At 41.6% G+C, this 19,160-nt stretch overlaps 2 protein-coding genes across 3 annotated transcripts in view; both read right to left on the bottom strand.

Moving 5' to 3' along the window:
* The window catches only part of LOC136433641 (chromatin-remodeling ATPase INO80-like), a 77,214-nt gene extending 72,102 nt beyond the window's left edge, over positions 1-5,112 (bottom strand). Inside the window, exons 1-2 of one of the 2 annotated variants that reach the window (XM_066426045.1) lie at positions 4,864-5,112; positions 2,921-3,142 (exon numbers count right to left, since the gene is read on the bottom strand). In XM_066426045.1, the coding sequence (XP_066282142.1) occupies positions 2,921-3,111 (191 nt within the window). In that variant the 5' untranslated portion in view covers positions 3,112-3,142; positions 4,864-5,112. The remainder of the gene's footprint in view (positions 1-2,920; positions 3,143-4,863) is intronic. The other variant, XM_066426046.1, reaches the window with a different exon arrangement.
* Positions 5,113-5,515: 403 nt separating this feature from the next.
* On the bottom strand, positions 5,516-19,152 carry LOC136433644 (ATP-binding cassette sub-family C member 10-like). The gene is made up of 23 exons (XM_066426050.1): positions 18,634-19,152; positions 17,004-18,209; positions 16,472-16,636; positions 15,964-16,089; positions 15,356-15,583; positions 14,784-14,940; positions 14,250-14,452; positions 13,688-13,939; positions 13,219-13,317; positions 12,610-12,799; positions 12,200-12,304; positions 11,807-11,971; positions 11,404-11,515; positions 10,941-11,130; positions 10,314-10,529; positions 9,679-9,806; positions 9,144-9,313; positions 8,629-8,789; positions 8,155-8,232; positions 7,768-7,943; positions 7,419-7,557; positions 6,886-6,990; positions 5,516-6,543 (listed from the first exon to the last, which is right to left on the bottom strand). Exons 1-23 carry the CDS (start codon positions 18,724-18,726, stop codon positions 6,298-6,300), a joined length of 4,710 nt encoding a protein of 1,569 aa, XP_066282147.1. The 5' UTR covers positions 18,727-19,152; the 3' UTR covers positions 5,516-6,297.
* Positions 19,153-19,160: the final 8 nt, after the last annotated feature.

The following is a 19,160-nucleotide window of genomic DNA, read 5'->3' on the forward strand; positions in this document are numbered from 1 at the left end:
TCATAGTATTTTGAATTACCAGTTAAAACAATTCTGTAGTACAGTTGTAATACATTGGAAAGACATATCCCATTGTCAAGAATTCGCAGTGGAGAAGTCAGTGTGAAAACCACAAAATGTAGAAACCACCAGATATAAAAGGTCTCCTGACTGTAAATTTTGAAATGTTCCCAGTAGTTCTACTTTTCTAGTCTTCACAGTAACCTCTCTACCAAAAAATCATGACACCACAAAAATGTATTTCTATTGTATTACAACTGTGCTAGATCCTGCAGAATTGTTTCATCCAAAAACTTAAAACATAATGAAAACTTTCCCCTCCTACTGCAAAATCCAAGTGAAAATAAATGAGGTTACAGAATGTTACTGAGCGCAATGTAGGGCTTTCTTTGTTTCCCAGTCCTCCCACCCAGTTAGACAGAGCAAAGTCTGTTTCAGGCTCTGCAGATAAGAGCAGTCGAGGGAGAAACAGGGATGTGGTCCTCCAAGAAAACTCCATTTCACCCATTTCAAAGGGGGCAAATTTCAAATTCTCGCATCTTGATTTTGTACTTGTAGACCATGAAGTTTTGATATTGTCAGGGGGAATGAAATTGTTGGATCTTTTTCTGTCCCAAGCAGCAAAATTCTGTTCAAGGAGGAAAGGCGGGATGTTGGAAAGAGCCCAGTGCAAACTATATTTACTGGCTTTGTATGAGAACACTACATGTTCATTAGAACTATCTACACTGCTGTATGCATACACATCTGTATAATCTGTGTAATGCAGAAGTCAGCACAACATTCTAGAAATGAATGTGCATTAGTTGCAAAACTTGCAATAGTAACACTAACAGATTAATAATAGCCTTATATTTAGAGACAGGTCTGTCAGGATATATATTTTTACCTTTACAGAATCATAGGTCTATAACACATAGATGATACTCATTTATAATATAACAATTGTAACAATCTCACTCTGAAAATACATCCACTTTTACTGAACAAGAAAATACTGCCCGACAATGGCAGAACTGGAACAGTCAGATTGATCTGATATGCCAGTGGGAGACCCTGATACTAGGGTTTGAATGTTACAAGCTGGTATGACATCGCTGCGCAAGATTTGTGGGGCACGTTCAAACTGTTCACATTAATCTTCTGACACCCATTCCTTCCTGTATGTACCAGCTCTGCTGCAAGATAGTACTATTAAGTATATGCGCCTTGAGTTTTGTAACCACAGATACATTATTCAAAAATGTCCATGAGATCATGACTATTATATACAGGGTGCGAAATACCTGGTTGCACGTTGCACAGTGCAACAAGTTTTCGGTTGGTGCAAGTTAATTCCAAACCCAGGTAGCGCAGTGTGCAACCTTATATTTTGAGCCAAAGATCTCAATCGGAGCCCTGGAAGCTCACAAAAACAGTGTCACTCTCATAAAATTCGGTAAATCTTCAATTGAAATAAAGAAATCAACACTTTTTCGTTTTAAACCATCCAAAACCCTTCATAGATCGTGGAATTTGAGCTGAAAAAGACGAAAACACACTGCTCTCGGCTACACAAGATGTTGTTAGGTCAATGGGAACAAAATACTATCTAATTTGTATTTTGAAATATTAGTAGTATTATACGCTACATACAAGCTTAATTCGAAGAAATCGGTTAATGTTGCTGGAGCAACCTGAAATTTGGATGTGCAACCTAGCATTTGCCCTAGGTCGCAACATGGGCAACCTGGCTCAAAAAAGTATTTCGCACCCTGCTATATGAATAAAATGTACTTTACAATACTGAGCAGGTTTGCTATATAATATATATTAATACAGAAGTTGTCTACTGCCTATCACAAAGGTTTCTATTTGTACTTCTCCAAAGGACACACTGACTAAAAGATTACTTGTCTCTCTATACAGCCTCTGCTGGTAGACAGACCATGGTAAAATCCTAATTCACATCAGCCCTACAGCATTGGCTATGGCTAAACAGTCCTATACGACAATGGCAGTCTCTGCCACATAGGTCACATCTGTAAGCTGACTCAGTTCGGTTACAAGTTCTTAGATCACTTCTTTGATTATATGTCTACCCCAAAGGTAAGCCCAGTACAAGCTCAGGTTTTGACCAGCAAGAATAAGCTAGCAACTGATTGATACTGAAGATCCATACACGTTATTTCCTCAACAAAAGTCAATACTGGCACATCCCTGGAAGCAAAAAATCAATGTAATCTTGTTCATTCTGATTTGTCAAGATTTTAATGTCATCATTGTGTTCTACTTAAATTGCACGCTATTTAACTATCACTTTTACTAGGAGAGCAATTGTCCATTCTAAGGATGTCTGATGAAATGTTGTCCTGAGTCACCTTCTGAATGAATTGTCTTCTAGAAGCTTGATAGCAACTACATGTACCTGAAAGCCTACTTATCAACTGATATTCGACTTTTCCAGAATTCAAGCTTTCGGTTGCCATGGGTCATGATATCATGGTTCCAATCACAACTGCTCTGTTTTTCTGTCTCACACAAATTTCCATAGTGACTGCACTATTGGCATCTTGTTGGTGTTACTGTCTATATTTCTAAAACGGTTGCCCCAAGTTACAGGTCTCAAAATCATGACATGAGATGATCCATCAAAACGGCTATGGTGTAAAAAAAACAACAATGTGCATCATCCCACGCATATTAGCAGACAATATGCCAAACTACAGATGAATGCAGAAAAGGGATCATGAGTTATAGCTGAGAATGTACGGACATGACCAACCATAATACTCCTTTTGGAGGTCACTGACCTCCTTCAAGGAGTGCCGTAATTAACACACTTTGAGTTTGAGGGTAAGCACCATTATGGCCCTAAAAAGTGTGAGTTTGTGTCACCTGTTCAGATAGAAATTTAAAGTGTCAGACTGGGAGCCCTCACCTGATAGCAATGTCCTCTGTCAGGATTCCCTGCACGTGAGCCAGGAACGGCTCCATCTGTAAGGCTCTCTCCAGCCGCTGCAGGTTGAGTGGCATGGCCAGGGACGGCCCCTCAGCTGCCCCCTCCCCCTTGGGCAGGTCATGGCCTGCCTCCCCTGGGGGCGGGGCAGAGGCAGAATCCTGCCCTGACATTCACCTGTCCCCTGGGTGGCTCACCTGACAACTGGAATCAAACAAAACCTGAATAATGCCAGAGTTCAAAAGGCAAGCATATCTAAATTTGCAACCAATGTCCAATAAGACTTGTCACAGATGGGTACAATGTTTATCCATTAGTATTAGTATCAATCTTTTATTAAACTAAATATGCCAGATGAAATTACATACAAAAAAAAACACTATATGGAATGACATGAAATGGCAATGTTTACATTTGCATCTGGTAATACTAATAGTGACAATTTGTCTTCAATTCACACTAACAACAATCTTCGTGGGAATTTATTTGGTCAAAAATTGGTATCATGTAACACAAACTCTTATAATTCTACCAGGTACCCTAAAACTACCACTAGTAAATTAAGAAACTGTGAATTTAATGTCCTTGATTTAATCTAAAGAGATACTTAAAATAAAGTGTAAGTAATCCCCAAGGTATGCACACTTCAGATATCCAAGTGTTCAAGACATTCTTAATTAAGAAGACCTCAATAATTTTGTTTTTTAATGTACCAACCGGATGGCATCCTGCAGAAGTATGAGAGGTGACGCTTTTGCCTGCATTTTAATTAGTGAGTTGAAATTCTTGTTGGCGATGGATCAGACTTGAGTTGGATGAATGATTCAGACTGGTCAAACATTTATCAAATAACATGTTACAAATGGGAAAATACAAACCTTTACTTTTGATTTTTTTTCCAAACAACTATGGAAACTTATGGTGCGTTGGAAAATCATAAGAATTATAACAAGTAAAATACCAATTACTATTGTTTTAGCACCCAGTGGATGGTAGTGCTGTAAACCCATTGATCAGCTCTGTGTGCATTGATTTTTGAACTACTGATGGATCAGTGATATTCGGAAGGGAATGTACCTGCATTTTATTCATAAGGTGTACTCCGTAGACCTGATTTGAGGCTGATCTCTAGCATTTTGCTAGCACAATTTCTACAAACATAATTTCTGTGCTTGTAACGTTATCATATGGAAGGCTTTGGCATATTTTTATTTTTGCAGAGCTGCAGGCGGATGTGGTGGTGAAGATCTGTCTGCCTTGCTGATAACCGTACCACGCCACACAGGCCCAGTCACGTCTCGCAAATACAGGAACTGCTTGAATCAATCCCAAGGCGTATGTGGTCAGAATGTGAGAGTGGTGGCCGGATCCTCCAGCCGCCCGTCCTGCGACCATGACCCTGTTCAAGTCTCCCGCCCTCCCACCTTCTCGTGACGTAATTCAAACTTTTAAATATAGTCGTAAATACTTGTTACATACGACTCTATTTCCCATGCAGTAAACGTCCAGGTAATGTGCCTGAACACAGGAAAGGAGCTCGGCTAGGGCGGGTTCGCGAGGTTATTGGAACCGAAAGGTGCTGAAAATGACCACGAAATCAACACAGCAGCAAGGCTGCACATTTCTACGGAAATGGGGCGAATGTCCAGATAATGACGGCAAAAACTTTTCATAAAGTTGTTGAAAAGTCACAAAAGCAAGGAGAGAAGGACACAGATCGCGACAGAGAGGCAGGAATGCCTGCGATCTGGTACACTGGAAACGCTTCCAAAGGTCACAGGCAGATCTGGATAGTGGAAGCGGAGAAAAAATTTCTTCTCAGAGAACATCGAAAACACAACATGAACCAGAAATTCGTCTGCATACGGAATCATAGAAAACATTGTTCTGGCCGACAACGGTGGGAGGGAGGAAGTGTACCGTACCTTTCGCTGCAAAGATCCACCCGAATTCCTGGCTGTCTGCAGTGGAAGGTCTCCAGCGCAGCTCCTGCCAAGATGGCGGGGTGTTTGTATCGCCCGAAATGGCAGCCGCGCCACGCACCGCGCACCGCCTCATGACTTCCCTCTTGCTTCGCAGGGGGGCGGTCGCCATTATCCACGGACCGCCGGGGACAGGCAGCAAGGCCGCTCATTGGCTGGAGGCTCGATGACATCACCTTCGGTAAGGTTCGGGAAAAATCGGCGGGATACTTCTTCACATTGACACGAAGGTCCTCTGTCGACAGTGCTTTGAATTGCAGCATTTTCAAGGTATTGATCAAAGCAGGCATTCCATACCCAATATCCAAGGACCTCCTGGCATATATGTACGTATAGGTGCGCAAATCCAAAAACAGAGTACCAGCACACAAAAATGAGTAAAAGAGGCAGTATACATACGGGCCATCACCAAATACAAATCATTTGCCACAATTCATTTGATCCACTGCCGAGTCAGGTGTTTGCAATATGGAAAGTGATGACATAGAAGCCTGGGATTCATTTTCATTCGTTGATAAAGACTAAAGTGGTACAGTCGAAAATCAGGGTAGGTCTGATTCTTTTTGTTGTCAAAGATCCTTCTTCATACAAAATGTCCTCGACTGACTGACTGATAAAATACCAGCATATTTTATTTTTCTGACCCATAAATACATATCACAAACTGAAAACATAAAATGCCATGACAGGCACTGTAACTGGGCTCATGATCAACCAGGCAAGAATACTAATCATTCAATCACTGCACATATTAATATCACCAGTATATATGATTGATTGCTCCTTCTGAAAATACTGCACAAAGTTTTCATGTTAACCATCAGTGCACTAGTGACTAGTATAATGCTAAGCACTGAGACAAAGAAACAGTTGGCTAGATGTTTTCCATCAGTTCGTGTTTCACTGAGTTATGTCTACCAAAGTGTGTAGCCAATTGAAAGTTGGAGTGGAATACCATGGTATTTCAGATCACATTTTTCAGAGGACTATCATTTCTCAAGCACATAAAAAAATGGCATGCCAAGTACCATACTCCATTTTTGCAGAGGTTTTAAACCAACAGTTCTGACTACAGTACATGCTGTTTATTTTAAGGTAGAGGTCTACTCATACAGCATTTGTCATGTAAACTCAAGTTTCTTGTTTTACAAGCCTCTTGGCATTGTTCACATGGAAGACACATAAAAGCCTTTTGTCACAAGTACTTATTGTGCAACAAACAATCATAGTTATACAAAAGTGCCTTTTCACAATTGATCCCAAGAATCACCATACACACAGGCCATTATGTTGGCACAAAATTAGGTCTAGCAGCATTTACATTCATTCTTTTACACCCCTACCCTCACTATTACAGCTCACAAGTAAACAATAGCGTTATCTATTTTTGTGCACAAGGCCATAGAATATAGATGTAGGATCAGCCAGCAGCTCTTGCGGGGATGCGAACTCCACCACCCTCCCTGCACTCATGACCAGGACCCGCTCACTGTCCATGATGGTGTTAGTCCTGTGTGCGATGGTGATGACAGTGCTACGAACAAACTCCGTCCGGATGGTTTGCTGAATGAGTTGGTCGGTCTCGTGATCCACATTGGCAGTTGCCTCATCAATACACAGTACCTTGGACAGAGAGAATAATAACACCAAAATATGAGTAGACAATCACAACTCTACAACTTTAAAAACACAAATGATCATGGACTTTTCCTGTTATTCAGAATCCAGTAACACAATAGCACCACTATTCAGCATGAATTGCCAGAAAAACTTCCAGCCAGACAGTTAAAAAAAATATTTTGCCATCACAAATGTTTACTGTCATTTCTTAATCCAACTGTAAAACTTATGTGTGACAAGAAATGTTACAAATAAGCAATCAGTTTTCACTTTAAATCCAGGAACAGGGAAATCAACATTATGATTGCAGTAGACACATGTAATGTTATCTACTTTGTGCCTCACCTTTGCTCTGGTGAGAATGGCCCTTGCCAGGCACATCAGCTGTCTCTGCCCAGCAGAAAACACCTTTCCCTTCTCACCCACCTCTGCCTCCAGGCCTCCCAATTTCTGTGGAAAGCCACAATGCCCAGAAAAGTTCTTGTTAGATATGATAGTTAATACCTCCCACTTTTGTTGTACTACTTGCAGTACTACTGTAGGATGATTGGCAACAAATATGACAGGAAAACTTGATTGACATGACAGTAGTCTTAAACTTATACATTGTGACAAATGACTTTGTTACTATTATTCTATTACAAAAGATAAAACTATGAGTTTTATAATCAAGATCTCAAGTTTTACAATTGAGAAATCAAGGAAAGCATGAAACTATAACTTCTATAATCAAAATATCTAAATAAGTATCCTCAAGTCCATTTGATATCTACCGGTAACACTCTGGAGGTACTGCACAACAGTGGACGTCTATTGTTTACCTCTTACGTTAGTGTGCAGAAGAAACATTAGTGAGTGAATAAAGGGAGCTAGTCCACCTGTACTGTCGGCTTGAGGTGACATTTTTCCAGAATGTTCCACAGGTCAGTGTTACTGTAGACATCTCTGGGGTCCAGGTTCTCCCGGACTGTCCCACCAAACAGGAACGGGTCCTGGGGAATCACTGCCAATCTAGATCTGAGGAAGGAATTGGAATATAGATATTTGAAATCGCAACTTCCTAAGGGCGTACCTCATGATTTCACACAATATCTTGCAATTCACTTGCAACATGTCACAGATATCAAACACAGTACACATCTTCAAAACTACAAATCATTCAACTGACTGTGTTTGCCAAAATTGAGTTGTTGTCTTCTATTTTCCCTGATATTTGCATTAACTTACCTCAATCTTTGCAACTCAACTAGTCTGATGTCCACATCATCAATTTTGATGGTGCCACTCTGGATGTCTGTCATTCTGAACAAGCACAGAAGAAGGCTGGACTTGCCAGCCCCAGTCCTTCCCACCACTCCAACCTTCTCTCCAGGGTTGATGCTGAAGGTTACATTGTCCAGTGCCTTAAATACGACAGGAAAGAGTTCTCAGTGCCATTCTATTAAAATGGATGGGCTTACAGTTTTGTAAGTGCCACCTAGCCCCCTGCTGTACTGTTTTCACAAAGTTGTGTGGCCCAAGGGCTATAGAAACAGATGGGCACTGCCCTATGCACCATCTGATATGGGAAGGACTTTAACTTAAGTTAATCTTGGATGAACTTTGTTGTCCTACCTTAGGTAGACCCTGCCTGTACGTGAGGTTGACACCCTGCCATGTCACAGCTCCATGTTCCGGCCATCTTCTACTGACCTGCAGAACATGATACTCATTAGCATAACGGACTTCAGACTAGATAAAGCCTGACAGAGTTTCATAGATACCTCAATAATATCAGCAACATTTTTCACTACCTCCTGTGTAGGTATGTCTTTAACACAGTAGCTGACACTTGTGTAAACTCTTACCATACTATGACAGTGGTTAAGTCAGCAAATAATGTTACAAGAATGGTTGTGACTCTATGTCCCAACACCTAAGATGTTCCAACACCCTTATGTTACAACCCTCCCTAACCCTAACCCTAACATAGGGGCGTTGGAATGTAGGGGTGTCGGAACATTGGGGCACCTGAAGATAGTGGTGTTGGAACATAGCACTGTCCCCTCCAAGAATAAGTACACTGGAACATCTTAAGGCTTCTCCTACCTCTAAGACTCCTTCTGTCCGCTCCCACGGTATGTTCTTCACGTACTGCACTGCTCGCTCCACACTGACCATCTGCTTCTCCGTCTCCGTGAAGGAGGTGACGACTCCTGACAGCAGGTTGGTCACTGACAGGGCGTAGGAGATGGCCAACCCAACCAGTCCTATAGACAAACCCACCAATTCTAATTCAACTCACACATTTTTACAGCACAGCCATACATGCAGGTAAAACCCAGAGCTGTTTTCCTGAAGTCATTCAAATCAACAACATACTGTATCAACTAGCCCAGGTGCCATCCTAGTTAGTTTTCTGCTGCTTTCATACTCTGCGCTAACCATTTGAGCATATAGGGGCCCTAGTGAACTCAATAGGATGGCACCCAGGCTGCATTTCAACCAGATCCAGAGATTATTTACAATATAAGATTATCTATTGGCCTCATAATTCATCAATGTATTCTCTCCCTTTGCTTTACTTTTATCTTTTATCTCAAAGAACAATGCAGCACACTCACCTGGATCTACTGTCTGAAAATGATGCTCCAGCACTGCAATGAAGGCCACACCAGTTACCATAGCAACCCCTAACAGCTGCAGACGGATGCCCAGCCAGCTGGAGGCCACCTGGCCAGAGAAGCTGGCCCGCTGGTTGCACTCCAGCCTTGACTGATTCTCGTGTTTGAATCTGAGATAGAAAGGACAGTCCAAATGTTATGAGGAAGGTGACTTACACCTACGTCAGATTTCCTTTGCACCAAGGGAATAAATTGATTTCAGTAGTTACCCTTCAATGCATCTAATGCCATTTCCCTTGACAGTTGCAAAAGTGTGCACTTTTTGACAAGTAAGAACATTCATAACAAAGATAATCAAAACGGGATCAAGGAGCAATTTGAAACCAAAGATAGAACACATTACATGGTCCAAAGACAATCAACATCATAGATCAACAAATGTAAAGAAAGGTTCAAGTGTAGTTTAATTGCTAAATTCAAGTATGATAATTTGATATACTGTACATCTTATTTTATGCACATAATATGACCGTACCTCTGTACTGCTCTGAGCCCCCTGATGGTGGTGAGGCCAGTCAGTGTCTCTGAGAAGTGAGCGTAGATGGGAGACAGGCTGACACTGTCAAGACGCTTCAGCTCACGTGATGTGTGTCGGTAGTATTTCTATAGAGATCAACAAGGACAAATGATATCAATTAAGTGTCATCTAAGCAACTATTTTACATTGATTTTATGCTTTCTGATGAATTAAAAAATGTCAAACTTTCAAACCCTATATATAATAGAAATACATAGTTACAAACAACTACATAAGGAAAGTCTAAATGCAGTCCATCCTCTGCTTAAAACAAGATGCACTCCATATTACAGTCAAACCTGGCCAATCAACCACCTGGTGCAGCAAACCACAGTCATAAGCCACATTAAAACAGTCCAATATTACACATTATCAAAGACCCTCTTGTCTACAGCCAACCACCCCCAGTCACCAACAATTTTTCCTCAGTCCCTTGAGTGGTCTTTGAGACCAAGTTTGACTGTAAGAGGTTTTTAGAAGATACCGGTATTCCTTTCCATCACATGTATTTTGTTCTATCCCTAAAAATGAATCCCTAAAAATGAGGGAAACAATTGTATAATGCAGTCTTTAGGACTGTCCCTGTAACAGACCTGTATCCTATGGTAGATAAAAGCCAGAGGCAGCAGTAGCACAGTGAACCAGGGCAGGCCGTAACACGTCACCACGATGGTTCCCACCACGCCGTACGTCTGGGCCAGGAGGATGTTCATGATGAAGGGCAGGGAGTCGTCGATGGAGTACATGTCCGAGGAGAAGCGGTTCACCACTCGGCCAATCGGTGTGGTGTCAAAGAACTGGATCTTTGCCTAGTAAAGATCGAATGATGTCAAATATGAGCCTGATTGGTTCCAGAAATTGACAAGAAGAGATGGGCCCAGAATCATCTACAGAACACTGAATCAGGAAAACATGATATGAGCGGGTTGACCCTTTTGTTTATATCCTTGATAATGATGTACACAAAACAAGGATCACCTTAGTGAGACAAAGAAATGCCATGACTCTCCACATACCAATACCTGATAAAACATTATGTAACATGTAACTACCGGTATGAGAATACCCTACCTACCTACCTACCTACCTACCTAATCCCTTGACTTGTTTTGGTCATTGGGGGACCCATAAGGTAGACTAATAGATGTGAATATGTTTACTGAAACTTTCACAACTTTTGAACAGCATATCTTGGTATTTTCGATAATCTCTGGACGTACCTTGAGAATGCTGTTGATCAGCTGGTCATGCAGCACCCTGGCTGCACAGATCCCGCCATACGCAAACAAGAAGGCCCTGAACAGGGTGAAGACAGTGTTGGCCCCAGCCAACGCCCCGTACACAGTCAAGTAGAAGGTGATGTCGTCCGTTGCAGAATTGCTTGTGCCCAGCAATAAGGGTGTCATGGAGCTACATAAGTACAAAGGACAAAATATCAATGGCTTACTACTTCTAATAGGGATACTCTAGTTATTCACTGTCATCATTCAGTAACTTTAAGAGATTATTTTAAGGTATGATTACCCCTAGTTTATGCACTTACTATTGTGATACTGATCTCACCCAAATTCCATTAAGAGCAAATCTATATATGATGTTACCAAGAACAAGGATCATTCATCTGCAATATAAAGGAAAGAAAAAACAGTGACATGATACTGCTAATTGCCCTGTGCAGCTCACCTTGGTTGAGATGATGTGACAGCCAGGGCTGGATGGGTAGGGGAGACGGTATCGTTGTGATGGGAGTGAGAGATCCAGTAAGATAACCACCAGTCATTCAGGTTCTTAGAAGCTGTATTGGATAGAAAATTTCAAAGTCTCAAGATGGACACACTAAAATATTTTATCTCAGCTTTTTATAGATTTATAGATGGTTTATTACTCATTGCTGAGGAAAAAAATTCAACATTCAAACAATTAGCCCAATAGTTTGTTGCACACTTCCTACAACCTTGCTAACTGCATTTAGTAAACAGTGGCTACATCACTCAACCTTGACTCATTTCATACCAGAAACAAAGTAAATACAGACCTTCAAACACTATGCAATTGGATATAAAAGCGTTAATATGCTGATAATTACCTTGCATGAGGAAGAGAGCTACCAGCACACTGGGAGCCAGACAAGCCCCCACAGCCTGCCAGTAGGACCTGTAGACCTGGAAGGCCACCGACCCCACCTCCCTCTCCTCCTCCTGGACCAGGGACTGCTCAGGGGACAGGGCAGGCTCAGGGGTGAGCTCTTCTTCTGTATGGTACAATAGAAAGTGGGCAAATGTTTCTTACCTTTTGTTTTACTAATCAAACAAATAAAAGATTGCTGATAAAAGCAACGCCCTGAGTCAATATATACCTTTAATTCTAGAATGCATTATATTGCACATTAAGCATATCAAAGTTCTGAGGTGATTTTGATAATATCAAGAACTGACATATTTCATATCTAAATTTGAAAGCTTAGCAAAAAATGACGCACCTTGACTGGAGTCTTCTTCATCATCATTGCTGTTGTCTTGCCTTTTTTCTTGTTTCTCAAGCAATGGCATTTTCATGTCATGGTTTAAAACTTCAGAGGGTGGGCCTGTAAAAACAGTAATTGCAAAGGGATATATTTGTTGGATATTTGAAGCAGTCACAGCATATTCTAGGGCATGACGAGTGATGATGCAGTTTACTAAAAGCACAGGACTTTTTCTCCAAAAGAAATCAGTTATTTGACAGAATGGAAAAAATCAGTCATCATATGAACATAGAATATGTTAAAGTAAGATCCATACAAATTTCATTCCATCTGCCAGGCAATTTTTCTGAAAAATCTGGGCAAAGATGAACAGTGTTACTAGTATACTGGGATTGTCTAAAGAACAGTCTAACACCCAGTCTGACCTGTTTTTACAATCCTGCCAGCCTCCATAACTACCACGAGATCTGCCTCCTGAAGGAAGCGTGTGTGGTGGGTGCAAAGGATTCTGGTCTTATCCTTCAACAGTTCCATGATGCACTGGGAGAAGATGTGCTCAGCCACGTGGGCATCAACAGCAGCCAGGGGGTCATCCAAGAGGTAGATGTCTTTTCCCTAGAAAAGGTGGAGATCAAAAGATATTGGCTTCAGTGCCTTCAATATTACAGTGGAATGACATGTTAGTTACTGGTAAAATCATAGAAAGAAGTGCAATTTGAGAAACTTACGACAAGGCATGCCAGACTAATGGAAACTGACTGATAAGACCCTCAACTACACATGTATCATAGATATCTGATCATAAAGGCATCTTGAGCTCCCAGATGTCTGGGTCCTCCAAACTAGAATTGCAATACATGAATTTATATTTCAAGGCAACTACAAAAGCAAAGTTACATTGTAAAAGTTTTTGTTTTAACTTAACTTGTTGACTTATGAGTATGCATTAGATGTACAATAGTACATGTATCTCAATAGTTCTGTTGAAGAGACATGCATGACAAATGTCCGGGAGAAAGTATTTCTGTTAATACCTGATACACAGCCCTAGCTAGGCTCAGCCGGGCCTTCTGTCCACCACTCAGAGTCACTCCATTCTCTCCAACTTCAGTACGGTCTCCAGAGGGCAGGATCTGTACGTGATAATGACCAAGATAAATAAGCTTGTCAAAACACTATACATGTTGCACTTGGTTAGATATCACATAGAGGACATTGCTTACTGTACTCATAGCAAACAGCAGGTTACAGCAAAGCTGATATTATGTATCTGCATACAAAGTGTCAGTACATTTTGCATCACCACTCTTCGCATATAACAAGGATCCACAGGCATGTGGTACAGCAGCAGCTGGTTACTACACACTACACTGAACAATCTGATACACCTAACCTTTGCACATCTAGCTGGAAGCATTGTTTAAAGCTATCTAATGACAATGCCCCTATTGCACTTAGTGGTAACAAGTCCACTCTACGACAGTTCTATGGAAAAACGAATACCTTGAGATCCTCCCCCAATGCACATGCCCAGATCACCCTCTCATATATATCAGCATCCATCTCCTTCCCAAATAGGATGTTGTCCCTGACGGTGGACTGCTGGATCCAGGCTTCCTGTGCAGCAAGCCCAAACCCTTCTGTGAGGTTGGCGACAGAGATCTCGCCATCCTGTCTCTCCATCTCAGCAGTGATGGCGGCAAGGAGGGAACTCTTCCCACTGCCGACTGCACCTATGACTCCCACTAGCTGGCCCTGTGGGAAGATTATGGTTGTTACATTCAGTGGGATAGCAGACTGCTTGCAATTCTATCCCTTTCTGCCAGGGACGGCAACCACATGCAGAAAGGGACAGACCACGTTTCCACCCCAAACCAGAATGGACCGCATTTTCCAGACTAAACTGCTCTTTCTAGCAACTTAAGCATTTTTTGGACCAAAGGGAAATGCATGTAGGGCAAATAAGTTTTCACCTTTAAAAATCTTACTGATCTATTACAAGGTTTCATATTAAGAAATAGACTAGACTTTTCTAGGTTTGTCACACAGTCTGTTTCAGTATTACCTTTTGCACAGTCAGTGAGATCCCCTCCAGCTTCTGGGTACCACAGTTGCTAAATATGCTGCTTCCTGAGCTGTCCTCTACCCCTGGGTCTTCTTGGGTCACTGGAGCAGAACTACCACCAGCAGCAGGAACAGGAACATCAGCTGAACTCCAGCTGAAACATCCATTACGGATTTCCACAGCACTGTCTTCTTCTCTTTTTTCTGTAAAAACGAAAGACAACACAGGGCATGCCATTGAAATCATTATTAGGAAACATATGCAAAAGTATGCATAACCAAACAATCAATCAATCAAAGTATCAAGATTTGTTCCAAACAATGGACATACTTACTGTACAAATTTTTCTTTTACATTAGCCATATGACTTAAAATGTGCCTCTATCAAATGCATTTCAACTTACCATATCTACATTTGACATTAATTCTGTTGGTATACTTTGCTAACACATAAAACACATAATCACTGTAATACTAGTATACATCGGTTAGCAAGGCAAGAAATCTGATAGAAAAATATGCATAAATCCTGACCTGCACTGTAGTATGAATGCAGGTCAATCTCTCTGAGCTGCAGGAAAGCCTGCAGCCGCTTGACGGACACCCAGGCCTCCATCAGGCCATTGATGACCCAGGGGAAGGCGTTCAGGGGGCTGATCAGCATGTTGAACAGGGCAACGCTTGTGAAGACCTGCCATGACAAGATACAGTTTTGGAAGAATCTTACAGAACAAAGTATGTGTACTGTCACAACTACCCAAGAAGACTATCTAGGGGACCAATAAAATCTTGTCTTTGTGAATAGGTGGTCACTGACAGGATTCTAAATGCTTGTGCCAATGAAAAAAAAATATCTACGGGACCACCAAAAAGCGGTAACATTGCTGGATCAATGTCTCAGACAGCTACAGATTGTTATAAAAGAAGATAAAGACACTGACACTGATCACAAAAGCAAACAAAAAATCACATGAGGAATTAACGTTTCAGAGATATGACAGTCAAACAGCAAAACCTAAGCAACTTAAACTTAACAACTCTGCAGTCCTATAGGACAGTTAGTGGGACCATTCTGATCCTCTTGCTGAAAACTGACAACATCGTACCTTAGCAGCAGTGAGCTTATTGCCCAGGGCGGAGTATGTAGTGAAGGTGAGGATGGAGATGAGGACAGGTGTGGTGGCCCAGAAGTACACACACAGGGCGTCCAGGTACTTCCTGCCTCGTAGACTCTTCAGCTCCAGCTGTCGCAGGCGACGCACCTTCTCCTGGAATGTAGACTCCCAGGCGTAGAACTTGATGACCCGGATTCCATACAGTATCTCGTTCATCAGCTAGGAGTGGTACAAAAGCAATTCATTTATCTAACTGGGTAATTGCAACAATTTGTATAGATTATGCATTATTATGTGTTATTCTGAAATACCCAGACGTCCTCAAAGTATAGCAAACTTAATGTATATCACAAGAGTCTTGACATGTGTGATGATTGTGAAGGTACAGCATCCTCCACTACTACTGTCTAAAACAGCCTTAATCTGTAGCTTGGGCAGAAACTGACAAAGTGAGAAACTGATAAATGTGTGTGTTATCCAGTTAAATAATGAGTAGCGAAAAGTGTACGGGTGATTTATGCTAAGGGTAGTTGACAATCTTAAGAAACTAAAACTTTTCCTGGAGATGAAAACTGATTTGCTCATCATCCGTTCCCCACCTTGACTCGAGCATCTTTCTGCAGCATCATGTCATTACTCAGCTTCCCAATCTTGATGGCAAGCCAGCGGTTTATCGGGATCAGCAGCAAAGCAAAGGCCAGGCCGGCAAGGAAGGAGATGCCAACCTGTCAGGGGAAGATATTGAGTTAATTTTGCAATCATTAACAGTATATTTCAATAACATACAGTAGACTGAGGCAGCAGCAGGTCTAGGAGGTAGGTTGACTAAAATGACCAATAAAACTATACTTAGTATAAGACAAGGAGAAATTGGGGCATTTTCTTATGCAAGACATTTGTTAAGCTGACAAGTAATGAACGTACCAACAGATTCCCGACCAGACCTAAGTCAATCTAGATACAAACCAACCAACAAACAAACCAACCAACAAACAAACCATTCCTTTGTATATGCAGGTACTTTTGTGTTCCATATGTACTTGTACTGCAGCAAAGAGGGAAAGTACACTACAAGTAAAAGCTGGAAAATGAATCAGTGCAGCTTACCTGTTGGTGAAGCAGGTAGAGCGATACGGCAATCTGGAATGGCAGGGACCAGAACTGGTGGAACGACGGACAGAAGTTCACGATCCGGCCCGTGTCCGTACTCATGAAGTTCACAACTTCTCCAGTCGTGAAACCAGACAGAGAAGTGCTACTGACAGCAAGGGCCTGGAGGAATAGACACATTAACCATTATGTTAATCACCACTTGGTATTGGGATAATTCACATCAAAACTCACTGTCACAAATTGTACATCCTCTATTTTGTATCCTAGAAAGAATCTTCTAGATGTAAATTGAACTACTTTAGAGTACCTGGCATGTACTGTAAATTTGTTTAGTATTACAGTGGTTTTATTCCATGTTATGAGGGAAAAGGAGTTTTTTGTAGTGTTAAAAAAATTCAGAATCTGTAGTATAGTAGTTATACAAGGCAGCGGTAGAGGGACCAAGTTGCAAAAACCATGACAATAAAACCACTGCGAAAGTTTCATGATTTACAGTAATAGATTAAAAATAAAATACAAATCTCACCTTATGGTAGACAGTGGTGACCAGGGCAGCTCTGATCTGGATACCAACTTTGTTAATCTGGTAGTTAAACTGGGAGGACAATATTGCACCAATCAGAGTGGAGGAGAAGAGTCCAAGTGCATACAGATATCCATGCAGCATTGGCTCGTTTGAGTTCTCCATGAAAGAGACAAGTAAGTTTAGAAGCAAGGGTCCTGCAAACCCCAGCCCATCACCTAGTAGTTTTAAGATCCCCAGGGAGTAGTACTGTACTCCAAACGCTCCATTTAGACCTTTCATTAAAGTCACCGGCTGCCCCAAACTTTTCCTTGTCCCGTCAGGGCAGGATGGTTCCTCCAGGACATCCTGTACCTCCATCCCGCCATTTCTGACTTTCACTTCTGGACACGCATCATCAGATGGCTCTAACTTATCAGTGGAATGAGGATAGAATTTCTCTGTAAAGACATTCTCCACGTGAGTTGTTGTCAACTTTCTTGGAAGGTGAAAAAGATCATCTGTTGCATTGAGCTGCATGTGGGATCCTTTAACCATAAGGGGATTCACCCACCAGAAAGTTAACTTGGACAGCCAGTTGGAGTTGTCTTCAGCAATGTCCAGCTCTACTGTATCTGGTCTGTACACCGTACCATCATAGCGGACTTTAACACCAGACTGTAGCAAGGATTCTTCTTCTTCATTTACACTTTGTACATGAGGAGGAGCAAACAGCAGTGGTACGTTAGGTCTGTGAGAGGGGACTAGTGTCACGAGGTATACAAACTGCAGCCCTCCTACTGCAAAAGTAATACTTTCTGTTACAATGTCCAGTGTCTGGTCCACTCTGCTTGCCCGGAGGATGACCGCCTGTAGCTGGAAACCGGTTGCAACTAGAGTAAGAGCCCAGGTCAGTGCCAGGACGAGTGGTCCTCTCATGTGAACAACGTGCATCTTCCTGACCTGCGAAACTGCACAGGTGTGGACCAACCAGGAGAACGACACAAATGCATCGGTCACCACATCCACAAGAGGGAGCTTTTTCCCCTGCCATAGTTCTACCAGCAGTATGTGAAGCAGTGGTGCACAGAACTGGAGAGCACTGATGAGCAGCCTGATGTTGACTGCCGCTGAACTCGTCAAATTGTGGATGATCCTGCCATGTTTGATTCCAGCAAAGTAGGCGCTGCACACAGCAAAGATGAAATGTGTTCCTAACACAACAGCAACCTGGAAGCAATGTACACCAATACCGCAGTCAGTAAATGAAACATGATACATCAACTGTACAAAAGAAAATCAACTGTCTAATAACTTAAATAAGATGCCTTTTGAAATGTTATGTAACGTTACTAAGTTTTCACATAGATGGGCACAACTTCTTAAGTTTTATTAAAAGATTTTAAGCTCAGTAATAAGTAGGTCAACTACAACTTACAGAGAAAAGGAGTCCTAGAAAGTATTGAAGTTTGCATTGTTTGGGCAATTTCCAATTTGGGATTCAACAGAAACTTTTTGAAACGGTTCTAATTCCTCCTTGATAAACTGGGGACGTGATTTATACTAAGGACATTAACGTTATATAATGTCATTGATTTTGTACAAACTAGAGCTATATTCAATAGAGCAGAACCTTGTGTTAGATATCACACACCTGTTGGAAGCAGTGTCCCAGATGACCCTCCCACCAAAGTGGGACGGTGTCATTCGGTGTTCCACAGAACTGTCCTAACGTTACACCTGTCATGATCGAGCCGTCAGATCTTCTCCCAGATTGAGCACGCTCCTCCTGCCCTCCTCACGGGTGGCTGCACGTCCGATGAAGGACGTCCTTGATCCCATCCAGATGAAAGAGTACATTTCATTCATTGATCACAAGAGTCACTAACATCCTAGTTCCACCATTCATCAGTATTTACAAGAGGGACCTCAAAACGTGTCTAGCACGAGCTACGCATGCGCTGCCCCGGTCCTCACTGGGGGAGATCGCATTATGACAAATAGGTGAAAAATTATTTGCAGGATAAAATGAGATGAAATTGATCTTGGATTGTTATTAAAATTCAAAGAATTATTACAATTGAATTTCATATCTATAATAGATAACTTAGAGATTGATTATTGAACTTAATGCTGTTCCATATGTCTATCTTAAAACATCTGCACCCCTTTTGTCCACTT

This window comes from Branchiostoma lanceolatum, chromosome 4 (assembly GCF_035083965.1).
Source record: "Branchiostoma lanceolatum isolate klBraLanc5 chromosome 4, klBraLanc5.hap2, whole genome shotgun sequence".
In the NCBI taxonomy this organism is placed as follows: Eukaryota; Metazoa; Chordata; class Leptocardii; order Amphioxiformes; family Branchiostomatidae; genus Branchiostoma; species Branchiostoma lanceolatum.

What these genes read in the sequence shown, in the direction of transcription:
- LOC136433644 (XM_066426050.1), bottom strand. Translation starts at nt 18,726, where the DNA reads ATGACAGGTGTAACGTTAGGACAGTTCTGTGGAACACCGAATGACACC. An exon ending in TAGCTAGGGCTGTGTATCAG is followed by an intron (nt 12,800 to 13,218) that starts GTATTAACAGAA and finishes CACCTTTTCTAG; the next exon opens with GGAAAAGACATCTACCTCTT. An exon ending in TGGCAGGATTGTAAAAACAG is followed by an intron (nt 12,305 to 12,609) that starts GTCAGACTGGGT and finishes CTGTTTTTACAG; the next exon opens with GCCCACCCTCTGAAGTTTTA.